General features: G+C 43.3%; 1 protein-coding gene across 1 annotated transcript in view; it reads left to right on the forward strand.

Annotated features, from left to right (window-relative positions):
- Positions 1-17,563, forward strand: part of Itpr1 (inositol 1,4,5-trisphosphate receptor type 1) — a 333,498-nt gene that overhangs the window by 274,327 nt on the left and 41,608 nt on the right. Inside the window, exons 52-54 of the mRNA XM_051155019.1 lie at positions 3,428-3,620; positions 9,203-9,325; positions 15,825-16,000. Of these exons, the coding sequence (XP_051010976.1) occupies positions 3,428-3,620; positions 9,203-9,325; positions 15,825-16,000 (492 nt within the window). The remainder of the gene's footprint in view (positions 1-3,427; positions 3,621-9,202; positions 9,326-15,824; positions 16,001-17,563) is intronic.

The raw sequence follows: 17,563 nt of genomic DNA on the forward strand, positions 1-17,563 counted from the left end.
CACTAGATTTCGTGTGGTAGCCAAAGCTATCATGATTCCTGCTTAAGGCCCAGAGCTCTGGAGATGCACACGGATCAGATCCACATAGAGGTAATGGCAATGTCAGGTCAGCTCCTAAAGCAAGGGGGTGGGACTGCGGAGGTAGGTAGCTCAGTTGATAAAGCATTTGCTCTGCAAGCAGAAGGACCCAACTTAGTTCCCAGAACCCACATTAAAAAATTAGGAGTAGTGTCAGGCACTATAATCCCAGTGCTGGGGAGGCAGAGGCAAGTTGCTGTCTGGGCTTGCATGACCTACTTTGGTTAATAAGAGACCTTGCCTCCAAAAAGAAAGAGGGAAATGAACAGGGGCAAAGTGCCTGAAAAGGATACCAAGGTAGACTCCACCTGCCCTATGCATATGCACACTGGACCCCACCTGCACATATGAACATATACTCACATGAAATCTAGCAGAGGGACCTACTGTAGATTATAGTGGTGGCCTAGGAAGTCTGTTGTGAAGAAATGGCATCCAGATACAGAGTGAAAGAACAGAAGACTGAAATAAGCAGTCCCAAGAGGGAGAAGCTTTTCTGACTTCTACAAGGAAGACCACAGGTAAGGGGTGCAGCTGGAATCAATTGAGTCAAAGTGGAAATGGTGCTGAGTTAAGGAGAGGAAACAGCACAGAACATTCAAAGCTGACACACTGTCCTGGAAAGAAGTTTGCACTTTATCCTTGGAACAGTGGAAACTGCTGGCGTTTCACCCATGTGGGCCTCACCATCCTCTATGCATTTTAAACAGGACAACACACTCACTGGCCTCCTGAAGTGTGTGGCACCATCTCTACATGGCAAATGGAAGAGATCTTCAATAAGGCTCAGTGAGGATGCACACTTCTCCCCCTCTCAGTGTCACAACTGGAGTTTTAGTCCCAGGCTGTGTGACCCCTGAATATGGGGTGCACAGTCTATCCACTGCATTGTCTCTTAGCATCTGAAAGGAAACGTGTCTGGTGTCAGGGTCCGGGTACTCAGAATGCTGTACCTTCTTTTGCTAATGACTTTACTACCAATATCAGAAGAGGGATTTGGAAGCCCTAAGAGACTCGTTGGGTAGAAGGACATTCTGGGTAGAGGCTCTTCAGGAGTCTCTTCTTACCTGCCATCTCAGCCCTGCAGGTAGTCCCGAAGAAATGCTTCATCTCACCAACTTGTCAGCCATGCCAAATGTATGTGAACTCAGTGTGGATTTATTTATCATGGCCAGAAACTTAGCCAAAAGGCCAACTCTGTCCTCTGCGTCCTCGATGAGACAAGCTTGGCAGTGCAGAATGTTGAAGACGAACAGAATCAGGAGGTATTGTCTAACTCTTTGGCCCAGTTGAGAGGAGACTAAAGCCGGATGAAAATAAAAGAGCATGTACAAAGTCTCCTACCACTAGGGGTAGAGAAGGAATGCTCTTCGGTCCTCCTGACTCCCACTGCTAAGTCTGCTTAAACAATGAAAAATGTAAAACTATTGCCAGTCTCTGAGTTCTGCCCTTGGCTGGCCAGGACCCTCCCTTAGATTCCCCTGCAGGTTATGTATGCAAATCCGTGGTGCTGTGTCATAGCTGCTTGAGGCTTTGCGAGCAGACTCTGGACTTCTCAGCCTTTAGCCATAGAACACAATTCTTGCCAGAGGTCTTCCTCTCCCCTCCCTTTTCCTCCTGAATCTCTTTTGTGCTAGGCGAAGGAACAAACGGTCCCAGACGCTAGGCTGTGTGAAGCTGGTGGCGACTTTCATAGCAAATGTGTAGAGCAGGTCCTCGTCCCAGGCATGTTCTACGTGCTAACCACACACTACACTTCCAGTTAAGCCAGGTTGGCTTTGAACCAAAACCATTCTGACATCAAAGAGATTCTGAAGCCCCCCACCTGAGCTCCAGCTAGATTCAGGAGGCTGTGGTGTAGAGACCTTGTACCTCTGTACATATGGAGTCAGAACTGTGAGAACCTGTCTGACCTCCACAAGCATTTCCCACCACGGCCGAGCCTGAGTCACCTCTCTTGCCCCATCAGGGAACAAAGGTATTGAGAGAGGGAGCAAGCTCTTCCTGTCCAGGGCGTCATCCCTGGGCTTAGCTGACCTCCTCAGCTTCTGTGGAAGACTGTAAAAGGCCAAGAGGCCAAGTCTCTGGTGTGCTACAGCTTGTGGCCTTTTAGAACTCTCTCCTTGAAACTGTGACTTAGTACAGCATCCTAAAATTGGAAACACACTACTCTGGAGACAGCCATGGAAGGAGAGAAGGAAGGAAACCTGCAGATGTCCACTCCTGCAGCCCCACAAAACCAGTCTAAGGAGCACTGGTACCCTCCCAGAGGCAACTGTCATTGTGGTTCAGGGATCATGCATTCTGGACATTATGACAAGATGTAGGAGGTCATTGCAACTATAGTGTCAAAGCAAAGTTCTGTTCTAGAAGTTCCTCTCCAGGGCTAATCTAGTCTTTACTATCTGAGAAAAAATAAATGAATAAATAATGGGTGAGGCTTATTCTGTGCCCCAACATTGCCCTATCTAGTATGACAGCCATCAAGCCATGCCTGTTACATCAAAATCAGGTGCAATACTTGTTCTGTTGCTAATTCGTAATAACTGCATGTGCCTATCTCCCAGTGGCCCCTGTGGCTAGTGCCTGTCCTCTCGGACACACAATGACTCCATCATTGTAGAAAGTTCCACTGTACAGTACTAGCCTCAGCTGAATGTTCTAACAAAACTTTGTATAAATTGCTTGAGATGAAATCTGATCATATTTAAAGGAAAAGGAGGAATGTGTTTCCCATCTGTTCATTTTCATCAAATAATTTTTACACTATACAGTGTCAGTGTTGGTTGCTACTGAGAGTTTTACCTAGGCTGAGCTTGTTAGCCTGTGAAATGGTGCTGCTTGTCTTTAAGCTTATCAGTTGTTTGTCCAGACAAGCACTTCAGCAGTATCTAGTCAAGGCTATACACTGTTCACCCATCGTGTCACAGCGGAGTCACTTAAAGTACCTTGGGAATATATAGAGTGTAACTATAATAAGTTTATGATTCTAGTGGTTCTTTTAAAGGTGACTATTTTATGTTACAGTCACAAAATTAAAACTAGTATTTAAAGGTGGAGAAGTATTAAGATAGTATAGGGGGAAGTTGGTCATATTTATATGGAGTATGAGGTTATATAAATTGTTACAGACTTAACAAAACTTTTGTGTCTAGTGTGTGCATGCACAAAGGCACAGACACACATGTGTGTGCATGTGCGCGCGCACACACACCAGCTGAGGGCTTTCAAATCAGACAGATTCACATTATCCTGAGCCTTGAACTCCAAGTTCACTGCCAATAGCAAAGCAAAAGAGTCCTCATAAAAGGCTTTGAGAATAACTGCTTCCCCTCCACTTCAACCCTAGATTGTTAGACTGGACAGGACAATGGAACAGATTGTCTTCCCTGTGCCCAGCATCTGTGAATTCCTGACTAAGGAATCAAAACTGAGAATATATTACACCACGGAGAGGGATGAGCAAGGCAGTAAGATCAATGATTTCTTCCTGCGCTCCGAGGACCTCTTTAACGAAATGAATTGGCAGAAGAAACTCCGAGGTGAGTCCTAGAGCCTGGACACACTCTGGGAATTGTTCAGCTCTGGCGCTTCTCGCTTGGCCTGGGTAGTGTGCGTACCGCCAAGCAGAATCAATTTGGGAAGAGTTGGTGGTGGTGTCCCTTTCTGCATATAGGGAACTTCTGTGTTTCGATATATGGGACCAATCTAAGGGTTCTAAATGGGCTATGTTCATGCAGCATTTGATTTGATTGGTCCAGGGGCTTCAAGGGTGACTCAGAGTGCCTCAGAGAACCAATTAGATACAGAAAAGGCCAAGCCTTTTCCTGCACAGGATGGCTCCCTTAGGCTGAGAATGAAGACTGGCACACCTGTTCCTGAGACTCTTCTCTTTTCCCTCTGACGGAGTAGTTCGGGTTCAAACCTCCCTGTCATTTTATAGGCAGTGCAATTGTTTGCTGTGCTAAGATGCAGCATTGCTCACCAGCAGGTCTTGTGGCAAAGCCCAGCCAAATCAAATGGAGATTACTCGTCTTAGACACATTTATAGCGCTTCCCCAGAGGGCTTCTCAGCTCCCAGTTTTCATTAGCGTTTTAATGTGATCCTTCAGCACCAGCAGTGTGCTTGGCAGCAGCTGTTGTAACCAACTTTGAAAGGATCATGCTTAATTTGTGTGTGAGTTGGGAGCCAGATTCTTTTTTTTTTCTTTCTTTCTTTTTCTTTCTTTCTCTTTCTTTCTTTCTTTCTTTCTTTCTTTCTTTCTTTCTTTCTTCTTTTTCTTTCTTTTTTCTTCTTTCTTCTTTCTTCTTTCTTTCTTTTCTCTTTTCTTGTCTTTCTTTCTTTCGCAGGGTGTGGCTGGGGCAGGGGAGAACTATGTCAGAGAACAGTTTCCGGGACTTCTTGTGCTATCTCCGGTCCCTGCCAGTCTGAGCAGAGCCAGGCCTGCCTTCCTTACCGGGCTTGCCTTGTCTGCCTTCTTCCTCATTTCCCTGGCACGCCTGGGGGTTCACACATGGCAAAGAATTGTACAATCAAGGTAGTACCAGGTCCTCGGCACCAAGGAGAGGGAGGAGGGCTGTCTTTCACTTGCACCATCCACCGCTTCTGCGGATGCAGGCAGGCAACTCAACTATTCCTAGACCCTCAGCTCTCTGGTGGCCAGTGAAGATTCATTTATCCCAGAGTGGCCATCTCATTGTCTCAAGATTTTCCTTGAAGTATAGCTAATGCCTTATCTTATTTCGGTCTTTCTGTTTTTTGAGAAAAAAAAATAGTGTTTGTTTTAAGGAAGTTTGAAAACTCTACTTGTCATCTGAAAATTTTTAATTGCCTTCAAAGCTATCTACTAGGAGAAAAGTGGAAAATAATAAGTGAATTAAACAGTCCAATTATTTAGAAAGGGGAGAGATGTACTCATTAGAAGCAGCATTAAAATAGAACACATCGCTTTTCACTAAGTAGTTTTTTTCTACCAAGTGTGTAGGGAAGACTTTTCTGTCATGTTTGTGAGGCTGACTTAGCGATGGCTGATGTCAGTGACGGTCTTGCTGGGTGTAATGGGAAGTCAGTAGCTTGTTCTCTATATGGCTACTGATGTTAGTGTTTTCTAGTGTTAAATCATTATGGGGCTGGAGGGATGGGCTGGTGGCTAAGAGCCCTGGCTGCTTTTGCAGAGGAGCTAAGTTCACTTCCTGGCACCTGCCTGGCCACTCACAACCATCTGTAACTCCAGTTCCAAGGGATCTGACACCCTCTTTTGGCCTATTTGAGTACTAGGCATTGTGTGGTACACACACATACACACAAGCTACACACCCATGCACATAAAATACAGAAATCTGCTTTTTAAAAGAAATTAGTTTTATTCTACAAGTGATTTAATTATTCAAGAATTAAATGCCCAATTTGATTTGCTCTCCAGAAACCCTTTCCTGCTTTCTTCTTGAAACACATATGCATGCACACACCCTCCTATGTGTACACATCTTTTAGGCCATCCCTTTCTGACACCTGGAGATCATATGTCTAGTGAAGAGAAGATTCCAGGCTGTGGTACCTAGAAGATAGTGCAAAAGGAAGCACAGATAGAGCTGCTTATGCTGACCACTTCTTGCTTGGAATTTTCTTTCTTGTTTATCGCATTAAAGATGGGAAATGCTGCTTGTGTGGAGTCCTAAGTCATCCATAGAAGCCCCGTTTCCTTAAAGCAACAGCTGGGAGCCAATGTGACCAAGACATGCTCTCGAAGCAGTTGTTTATGTCTGTCTTGGGTGCTGGCATTCTGCCTTATTGCCGTAGTGTGGCTAAATTACAGTCCTTAGTAAAAGAGAACTTGCTACAAGGTACAGTGGGGGATCTGGCAATGTGTGTATTTCTTCCTGTGGGAACTAACGATCTGTACAGAAACAGATAACACAAGTATATCTTTAAGTGGCTATGAGATGAAGTTGATTATGATTAGGGTTATAATCAAGCAATGACAGGTTATAGAAGTATGGGAAACGAAGACTTGAAAGAAGAGGATGGATGGTGCTAACATCTCACAGGGAGGCGGAATTTGAGTAGCCACAGCCTAGAAGATCAGGAGATGGGGTGGTGTGTTCCATTGCCTACTGCTACTATAACAAACTGCCACGAACTCTGATCCTTACCCCAATGTAAATGTACTGCCTTACTATTCTGGACATGAGGAGTCTGGTGAGATCCTCCCTGAGTTAGAAATCAAGTTATAGGTAGGGTGTGTTCATGCTACAACCTCCAGCATGTTAAAGCTAAAAGCTACCTGTATTTCTGAGCTATGAACCTTTCTCCATTTTCAAAGCCAGCGATGTCAAGGAGAGCCTTTTCCAAGCTGTGTCCCTCTGATTGAGTCTTTACCTCCTTCTCTTACCTCAAAGACTCTGTGAATCTCTTTTGTGGTGTAACATAACACGTTCACAAACTGAAGACTGAGGTCTGGGACATTTGAATGAGCATTGTTTTGCTTAGCATAGAAAGCCTGTTAATTGCTTTAATCATTCCCAAAACACAGTGGCTTAAATCAACAAATGCTCCTTTTCTTATGTTTCCTGTGGTCAGAAATGACTTAGCTGGATAGCTACAGCTCAGGGTCTTTCACTAGGTAGCCACTGAGTTACCATCAGAGCTGCTGTCATCTGAGCATTTGCCTGGCCCTGACGAATCCACTTTGTAATGTGCTCTAATAGCTCTGGAATCACGGGATTCTTTCTTTCTGCACATATCCCTTTCCAACGAGTCTCAGATGTCCTCCTGACACAACTGTTGCTTTCTTTAAAGTCAGTGATTGAAGAGCGAGAGTAAGGAGAAAGCCACAGAGTTTTTATGACCTGCTCTTAGAAACCTCATGCCAGCACATGAAGTATCTTCTGCAGATTAGAAGCATAACCTAGATACAGCCATACTCAGGACAGTGTAATTAGCTGCCCCTCTTAGGGTATTCCATCAAAGAAAGAGTTACATCCAAGAGTGAGGAGGTCTGTATCACAATAAAGGGAGTATGTGGAAGCTGAAGGGCACAGTGTGTTTGTGGGAACTACCACTAGATTGGAATTGGAGGAGCTGCAGATGAGGGGAAGGGAAGTGAGAGAAAGGTTTGGAGAAAGGTGGCACATAGCTCCATATACCACAGGAAGTGTAAGGATATTGTGGGCCTTTAGCTTCTACCTCAATAAACAACTGTGTAGGCTACAGGGCTGATTATTCATTTGTTCAGATTCAAAACGAGAGTATAAATAGTGTCAGGTTTGGGAAATTAGATTTATTAGTAAACTATATGCCCTAGTTAAAGGCCATTTACTGCAGCTGTACTGAAGGGGACATGTTCCCACGCAGGGAATTCTGGCTTCCATGGACCATCATGATTTCTGCTAGCTTCTTGTATTTTTCCTGGACTTCTTATGAGCTCTTATGCATACATAAGTGTGGAGAGGCCATTAATCTCCCTGAACCTGTCCCTCAGCCTCAGCAGAAAGCCTCCAGCTTCCTACTATTCAACCTCGCCTGTTCTTTTGGGGTGCTTTTGTTATGTATATCAAAAGTGGATTCCAGCCCGTCGCACCTTCCTCTCCAGTTTGCTTCAGCAGGCTAGGGATGTGGCTCCGTTCTGCAGTACTTGCCTAGTGTGCAGGAAGCCCTGGATTTGATCTTCAGCACCATATAAAACTAGGCACAGGGAAGCCCAGCTATCATCCTGCACTCAGTGAAGAAGTGAGAGGGCAAGAAGACTGAGGTCACCCTCACCTGCAGAGTTGGTTTGAGTCTAGCCTATACTACATGAGACCCTGTCTCAAAGTATGCAATTTTGTTTCCCAGTTATTTTACAAAATACTAAATTGCTACCTGGAAGTTGACTGGATTCAGTCAGCCCCTGAATTGGCCATCTGTCTTTACCCCTTTTAATGACTCCAAATGATCACTAATTGGGGAAATGAGATCGCAAATCCTTCCTTCCATTTCTGGGCATTGATTTCTCTTCTTTTTTAAGATGAAGAATTTCAACTTAGACGACTGCTCATAGCTCTGTAACTCAATAGTTTTGAAACATTGCCTGTGACCAAGTTCCAACATGATATCAACAATTACTACATTACCCAGAAACCTCTTTAATTGTGCCATTACTTTCTTCGGATGAAAGTTTCCAAAGGTTTGGCTTCTGTTGCAGGCACCATTAGAGGGTCATTGGATTTGTCATTGGGCTGCTGTCCTAAAGTTCTGTGACAATCTCGCTGGTGGGGAAGTGGTCCATGATAGAGATGCTGGTCTCACATATCCTGTGCTTTGACCCAGAGAGGAGGGATCAGCATCTAATAAGACTGTTTTGTGTAAGCTGTCTCTGGTATGGCCACTTCAGTTACTTCTATGACATCTGTGGCATCAAGTCAACTGTCGGAAGCAATGGCTTAAGAAGGTGGCAGTGTGCAAAGAGTTCCCTGCCCTGTTGTAGTAGCTTTGCATCATACCCTTTCTCTCCCGGAGCCTTTGGGAATGTGAACTCCACTGCTGACCATGGTCAGCCACCTGCTGTCCCTGGTTCCTTGGTTTTGAGATCAAATGTACCATTTGAGGGAAAAGACAAGCAACTCAGTGGTGAAAAGGGGTAGCTGTCCTGCACTGGGGGATTAATGGAGTGTTTTAAGCCAAGAAAATGGTACCAGGCCCAGTCAGAGGCTCAGCTGGGCCAACTCTGAATGTTCTGTCTCCTTGACATTTCTAAAGGGCTAATTGAATTCTTGGGTCTCTCTGGGCATCGCATCTGGTACTGAAAGTCTAGGAGAGAACCACAATCTCAGTGTATGAACTCTAGATAACCTCAGATTCTATAACTGGTGGAGCTGACTGGGGCATGCAGGACTTTTAGATGGCCCAGGCTTTGCCCTTCTCTTCTTCCTTGGACCCCAATGAGTCCTCTGTTAGTGAGTTCTCCAATGACCCAATGTCATGTCACTGTGTTCCAGCTCTGAGGCAAATTGTGGTTTTTACTGTTGTGGTCACATCTGGGAACAAAAGGAGACTTGTGGGTGTTAGCAGAAGGAAGGGCCTTGCCAAATTCTAGGGCTCTGACATGTAGTCATCAACAGCCTAACAGGCTTTATGTTTCCACAGCCCAGCCTGTCTTGTACTGGTGTGCCCGAAACATGTCTTTTTGGAGCAGCATTTCCTTCAACCTGGCCGTCCTGATGAACCTGCTGGTGGCATTTTTCTACCCATTTAAAGGAGTGCGGGGAGGTAACCATACCTTTCTTTCTTCCTTCTTTTCAACCTTTTTTTTTTTTTGAGACAGGGATTCTATGTGTAACCTTGGCTGTCATGGACTCACTATGTGGACCAGGCTGGCCTCGCAGTCACAGCGATCTGCCTGCCTCTGCCTCCCAAGTGCTAGGATGTGCCGCCATGCCCGGATGTTAACCTTTCTTTATTTAAGTATTTTGCTTTGTCTTTTTGAGACACAAGTCTTCCTAGATAGTACAAGCTGGCCTGGAACACAGGAGCCTCCTCTCCTGCTTCAGCGCTCTGGTGCCAGGCTGTATTCCTTAGGGTTTCTATTGCCATGATAAAGCATAGTAAGCCTCTTGGCAAAGAAAAGGTTTAGTACAGCTCACACTTCCACATCATAGTTCATTATTCAAGGAAATCAGGGCAGGAACCTGGAGGCAGGAACCAAATGAAGCAGAGGCCATGGAAGAGAGTTGCTTCCTGGCTTGCTCAGCCTACTTTTTGATTCTGCTAACAGAACTTTGTAGAAAACACACACACTTGTTTTTGGTTTGGGGATTTTTTTTTCTAAAGCAAATTAAATGCTAGGTAATCTCATTGGTATCCAGGTTAAAAGTAAAGTGTTATTAAAATCTTATTTTTAAAAAGAAAAAATATTCTAAAGCCTAAAAATCCTAATTTTGAATGCCCATGACTACTCACCCAGGGGTCAAATCACCCGCAGGGACCTGTGTCTTTCCATGTCAATCACCAATCAAGAAAATTTAACTTTGGTCTTAAATCCTATCACTGAAACCATGGGTCCCATTTAGGATCCCAGTTATGCTTTTTCAGATAAGATGAAATAGTAGCTTTTACTTAAGATCTAGTTTTAAGTCAAGGAGGAGCTAGATATAGAGCCTGTCAGAAATTGTCTTAAGCCCCGTGTCTTACATATGTAGGGAAACACATGTCTGAGAAGTTGAGAGAGACAGCAGACTAAGTTAGTTAGTGGCAGCGCTGGTCTTAGAATCAGTCCACAGTATGATTTGCCATACCATGCTTCTGGAATGGTTTTCAGACTGAAGACTGTAAGAAACCTTTGGAATTTTTCTTTTCCGTTTTGTGGGTCATAGGTGAGGCAGGTCTTGAGACTGTAGCTAGTCCTCTTTGAATGTTTAGACTATGGAGATCTGTCTGCTACCATTCCTGGATTCCCCCACCCACCATCTCCTTCCAGTCATCCACATGAGCCGCCTTCTACATGTTTTAAAGAGAAAAGACAAACAGTTTAGGACAACATTTTTCTATTGGAAGTCCTTCAAGTTGATAACTGCTATTTAAAGGCACTGACATTGTGGGGTTCTGGTGGCAGACATGAAAGGCTCCTCTTCTGTTAGACACTCATGTCCTCCCTCTCTTCACCATATTAGGGATGCAGTCCAAGGCCTTGTGAATACTGGGCAAATGCTCACAAAGCCATGTTCCCAGTCCCATGTGCCACAGTACACAGAGAGGTTGTTTAAGCTAATGTTTTCATTGGAGCTTTTTGCACAACATTTTGTCTTTAGGTATAACAACTGCCTGTAGCCTCCTATACAAACTTAATGGGAAGCTCAAGAAGCCCCCAAATCAGACCCAGAAAAACACTGAGAGTACTTGAACTGAATATCCCAGTCATAGATCTAAGCAGCACATGTGTAACGAAAATGTATTTGAGGGCCAACTTCAAAGTTGTATGATGCTGCATACCGTTGCGAGGATGTAACGTTTCTGTTTGGACTTAACGTATGTGGAAGGCACCATTTGAGTGGTCACTTCATCTCCAAAACATGATGCTAACACAGGCCACATCAGGAGGGCATGAATATTTGTGTTTGAAATGATTTGATTTTCCTCGGCGGGGGGGGGGGGGGGGGGGCGGGAGATCTGCCTTAACCAGGATGCTATTCAGTGGAGGTGGGAGCAGTAAGAGAGTCAGAGAAGTTTCCCATGTCCATCTCAGCAGATTACCCAGCCATTTCTTTAGATGTGCTCTCATGTGCCCTCCATTGCTCTAAAGATATTTCAAACAGATCTTAATGATTCACCCTGATTCACTGTCTGGGGACAGTGAGTTGAAATCTCTCACCCTTCAGTATTAGCCTTCACACTGTGGAATGCTAGACATGGATTTTCTGGCTACTGATCATGTGACTTTGTACAGGCCTCTTTGGTTACTCCTTGATGTTCCCTGTATTACTAGATGCTGACACAGTGAGGATGTCGAGGCTTTGATGTGGTTACAGAAATACCTAGAAGTTTCTGACAAAATAGTTGTAGAAGCCTATCTCTTACCCATTAAATCTGAGACCCCTTGAATGGTGTGATTGCTGAGCTCTATGGAGCATTCTGGGTATGGCACCCACCTTCGTGAGCCTGCAGATCACAAGGTTTGGCTTTAGAACTTCATGCCAATGGATTTCCTGGAAAGCAGTGTTAGAGCTCCTGAGACTGATCCAACCTATGAATCCCCTTCCATGACATGGACACTGAAGTTACCTTGGAAGCAGCAGTTTACCATTAGAGTGAATGCTTAACATTTGTAACATGTGCCATGAAATTTTATGTGTTCAGCACTAGCTGTTTTCAGGAAAATGATTGCTTGCATACTGCTCAGCAAACAGATCTCATTTATTGGACTGAAAATGCCAATGTGAGATCAGTATGCATTAGACTTTGTAGGTGCCAAGCATGACCAAGGCCAGAATTTGATCTCCAGCACTTCCAAAATAAAATTTTCTGTGTATGTTTGCATCACAGTTTCTTGCATCCTAAAAATAGGATTGCTAAAATGTACTCTTAAATGTGTATAACAACCTTACTTTGTACAGTGCTGTAGTTCTGTGGCTTACAAGACCTTCACAGCCAAGGGCAGCAGTGGCCTTAAAAGCTCCTTTTCAAAATCATTTTCCCAGCCCACTGAGTCGCCTGTGGAAAGCACAGCACTGATGCAGAGTCAGATACTGCTTAATTTGTGAGGGTGCCATGATGGCTCAAGTAAAAAGAGTATGGGTCCTTAAACTTTCTTATTGGAAATTTTTAACTTATTCATGAGGAGAAGGAACAGCATGACAAACTGCCATGTGCATCAGCCCAGCTTGAACAATTAGCATTTTGCTAAACTTGTTTCCTCTAGCCCCCTACTGTATTTTTGAAACATTTTAGAGAAGTTTAGACATTTTGTTGTTTTGACCATAAATATTTCAGTGTGCCTCTAGCTGATAAGCATATTTTAAAATATATATATAACCACCATGCCATTATCATATGTAACAAAACTAACAGTAAACCCTGTAATAGTCCAAATGCACATTTCTCCAGCTGTCTCCAAGATTTCTTTCTAGACCCAGTCACTTGGAGTCTAGCACTAGTTTTCAGTACCTTCTTAACAGTAGGGAAAGAGCAGGTCCTTACTTTGGCCTCTTCAGGACTTAGGTGCAAGTATTGTACTGGCCACATTTATGGTAAAGACTTTGAGAATCTGTTAAAAGCCAGCCTTGGTGATATTTTTTTACACTGCATGCCAAAAGAGGGCACTATATCTCATTATAGATGGTTGTGAGCCACCATGTGGTTGCTGGGAATTGAGCTCAGGACCTTTGGAAGATCAGCCAATGCTCTTAACTTCTGAGCCATCTCTCCAGCCTATGGTATGACATTTTTAATCCCAGTACATGAAAGGCAAAGTCAGGTAGATCTCTGTGAGTTCAAGCCCAAAAAGTTGTACAACAGCCAGAGCTACTAGTATGAAAAGAAGTCAGATTAAATTGGCTATTGAACATTTATGAAAATGAAAGGTAAGCCAGAAAATAGGAGAAATTATTACCAAAGCATATACCTGAACATATCAAGAATTATATACAGGATATGAATACATAAAACACTGTAATAGAAAGAATACCCCATTAAAAGAATGGGCAAAGTATTTGCTCAAATAATTAACAAAAGAAGATCAAGAATGACCAGTAGGTACATTACATGAGAAGATAGCCAATCTTCTTGCCAGTGAAAGACAAAATAGAACAGTGATATATTTCTACAGACCTGCTAAAATGGCTGAATCACAAAATACTGTCAATATCAAGGACTAAATCTCCTTGGTAAACAGTATGGCAATATCTCACAAAATTGCACATTCTATATAAGAACCAATAGTCTCCATCCCTGTATTTATCCAAAAGAAATTATAGCACCAATTCCACTCCAAGATTTGCCCTTGAATGTTCGAGCAGCATCACTCCCAGTATCTCACACTGAGATAACCACAAATATCCATTCGTGTATTGTGTAAATAAATTGTAAATTGTGATACATCCGTAGTATGGACCATTGCTCAGCAATAAAAACAATGAAGTGGGAGTTATCAGCATTAGTCACACAAAAGACTACCTAGTAATACAATTATTTTTCCATTTTCATGAGAAGAGCAAGATTAGAGAAACAGAAAGTGCTCGTGGTAGCCAGGAGTAGGGAGTGGGGCAGCACACAAGCTGCGAAGAGCTCCAGGAAGTCTGTCAGTGTGCTCATGTTTGTCAGAGTGAGCCATGTCTTGATTGTGGTGACAATATCCTGTGATGTTCATATGACAACAAACTGCCAAAATTCTTGATCTATGCTTACAGTGAATATATTTTTTAACAGTAGCTGAAGACTATTAACATTAGAGGCATATAACTTCTAGCCATTTATTAGGGCACTTTGGAGAAAATACATTAAAAACTGAATTGCCTTTAAAGTACAGATACTACACCAACCCCACAGATTGATATAGGGGGCTGAATAAATGATAATTAATGAGGAGAGAGAATCCACATTTTAAGTTTCTTCAAACCTTATGTGCCTTTGTGACCCTTTCTTTCTTTCTTTCTTTCTTTCTTTCTTTCTTTCTTTCTTTCTTTCTTTCTTTCTTTCTTTCTGTGTATGTGGTATGTATGGTCACATGTGTCCTAGCACATGTGTATATGTATATGTGTAGAGGCCCAAGATTAACATTGCATGTCCTCCTTAATCACTATTCACTTTATATATTGAGGCAGGGTCTCTCACTTGAGTCCAAGCTAGTCTGCCTAGCTAGCTTGCTCAGGGGATTCCCAGTCTCTGCCTCCCACTCACTGGGATTACAGGAGAGCCATCACTCCCACTCAAAGTGAGCATAGATACTAGAGATCTGAGCTGCCACACTGTGCCCATTTTTAATCAGCTTTTCTTTCTTATGGATATTGAAAGTGAAAAAAAGGCAAGTGGCTGGCTCTAGGGTTACAGTTGTTGAAGAGAAGATGCCTCTGGGTAGGTGTGACTTAGCTGGAGAAAGAGCAGCCGTCTGCATCATTACTTCTTCCTGGGCTGTGCTTTACTCCTGGACATTCTAAAGAAGAAAAACTCCTTTATATAAGTGTCCTGAATCATGTAGCTCTGCTTGTTTACATCTGAGGGAGACTCAAAATGTGACAGCATTTGCAATAGGGGTGGGTTTTTTTTAATGAGTGTTTTACAGAACTGTATTTTTAGCCACGTTGCTTCATGTTATATAACCAAGACATCTCGTGGGACACTCTAAATAGAACCTGAAATAGCAAGAGATGGCAAAAACTGGTCGAAGCTGGTTGACTGCAAGGGTAATCTAACTGTAGATGATACTCAACAGCCAGAAGTTGCCTTCCTCCTTCCCTTGAGGAAATCAAATTGAGCCATGGAACCTGCAGTTTTGCTTTGAATATTTTTAAATAGAAAGTCAGTTTAGGCTTCCAGCTCCTCCTTCTCCAGGATTGAGTTATGACCTACAGGTGAGTTTTATTTGTTGAATAAGAATCTGGTGTCTCGTCCTTGCCAGGTACTTTTCTCAAGAAATCTGAAGTCTAGACAGAGGACAGACAAGTAAAATAATGGTTAGAAAAAAAGCAGCATTTGGGGCTAGGGGAATGTCTCAGAGTACTGCCAGCTCTTCCAGAAGACCCTGGTTCAATTCCCAGTAATCACATGGAAGCTCACAACTATCTATAATTCTGGTTCCACGGGACATGGTGCCTTCACACAGACACACATGTAGGCGAAACAGCAGTGCACATAAAAATAAATACGAAAAGAAAGAAAGAAGAAAGAAAGGCATTAGCAGCATTTGAGCAGGGACTGTAGCTCAGTGGCTAGGGCGCTTCCCTGGCATGCCAGACCCTAAAAGAATAACCAGGAAGTATGGTAACTAGCAAAGGAGGAAATACTTTGTAAGTTCTTTGTGAGTAGGAATGACTTACCAAAAATGGTAATGTCTCAGCCAAACCCAAGATACACAGGAAGACTAGAGAATTTTCAGGGCCTAAGAAACATGAATGATGGCCTAGAAGTCTAAAAACACTGAAACTGAGAATTTGAGGTGAAGATCATAACAATATGGTTTAGAGAGGTAACTGAAGAAAATGTCATCAGCCCTACCTCAGTCTGTCACCTAGATGCCGTGAAAACACAAATTCCAAAGAACTCTGATTTGTCTTTCCAGGAACACTAGAGCCGCACTGGTCAGGCCTCCTGTGGACAGCGATGCTTATCTCTCTGGCAATTGTCATTGCTCTGCCCAAGCCCCACGGCATCCGGGCCTTAATTGCTTCCACAATCCTACGACTGATATTTTCAGTTGGGTTACAGCCCACGCTGTTTCTGCTGGGAGCTTTCAATGTAAGTATGACTCTCTTTATAGCACAAGCCTTGTTTGTGAACAAATAGGAATGCTTTCCACTTGGTCCCTAGCATCTTGGCCCATGTTTTCAATCCAGAAAGGGGGGGAAATACTGTTAGATTGACATTTTCCTTTGACCTCTGCAGGGTAAATTGAGTTTCCCAGGGCATCATTTGGACCTCAACAGGCCCTTTCCTCAGGAGTATCCCTCCCAGGAGCTAGACACAAATGGTAACAGCCGAGAAAGTTTAAGTTAGTTTGGCCAGTCTGGCCAAAGGTTTGTTTGGACCATAAGTTTTTAGCCAGTAAATCAAATGATCAAATATTAACACAGCACTAAGTTCTCAAAGGGCTCACAGAGAAAAAGAAAACAGGGGAGAGGTTAGAGGGAGTGTTCATAGACAGAGCACGTGGAAAGAGGGGAAGAGAATGAGGGTGTGCTGTCTAGATGTCGGTGGAACACGTGGGAATGCTGTCACCATGGTTGAAGGGATGCCAGGGGCCTAGGAAACGATGGTGGCTGAGGGAAGGATGTAGGTGGCATAGGGCTTCTGGGAGAGAATAAGAGAAAACTCAGACACGAAAGGCATCATGGGAGTCTCAAAGTACCTTCCTTTGGTTTTGGTTTCTATTTTAAGCATGTTTAAAAAAAAAACTGAGGTGAGTGTACAAAAGTGGAAGTGTCATAGAAAAATAAAGGTAGTACATAACTGTGTGTTGGTATTCAGATGGCAAAGGCAGCAAGGATTCTGGCAAGATAAGCTCAGAAAAAGGCAGCAGGGTTGAAACTGTGAGCTGTGTTGATGTGATTTTGGTTTGGGTTTTGAAATCGTCTTGCCTGACCAGATTAGACTCAGTCTTTCTGTGTATCCTAAGCTGATTGTAAATTGACTATGTAGCCCATACTGGCCTCAAACTCATGAGCTTCCTACCTCAGCCTTCCAGACTGGTAAGACTGCAGTGCCTGCCACCACACCCTATGAAGCTGTACTGTAAAACTAGAAAAGACTCGGGAAAGCATTTTGCTTATCTTAGGTATCCTAGGCCTAAGTGAAGCAACAGACAAGGGACCTGTGTTTGGGGCAGGTACTAATCCTGGGACACTGAACTCTACGATAAATCCTTCCAAGCCCACATTTATTTTTAAAGCATCATCCCATGGTGGTAAATGTTAGGTGGGGAATTTAAAAAAAAAAAAAAGCTCAATGACAAAATTCATATAGGAAATACTGGGTTCAACAAAATTAAAAGTGCCGTAATGGAAAGACTTGTGAAAGGCTTAAAGAATGATTATCAATCTCTGTCAAAGTGAACCTACATATGTTTCCCAAATGCTTTAGCCTGTAGTGTTGTAGATGTGTATTTGGCGATAATTTTATACAGAATAATTGCTGGAAGACTGCTCACCTTGGTAGGAGATGCTTGCAGTGTTTTGAACCAAGATGATTTGTACAAAGGCATTCTAGAAAAGTCATCATTCACCCATGTTCTGTAGACTGGATGGGAGGTCTGTAGACTGTAGGCGGGGAGGCCTTTGGGGCTCTGGCGGTGCCTTTGATCAG

This window comes from Acomys russatus, chromosome 13, assembly GCF_903995435.1.
Source record: "Acomys russatus chromosome 13, mAcoRus1.1, whole genome shotgun sequence".
Lineage (NCBI taxonomy): Eukaryota > Metazoa > Chordata > Mammalia > Rodentia > Muridae > Acomys > Acomys russatus.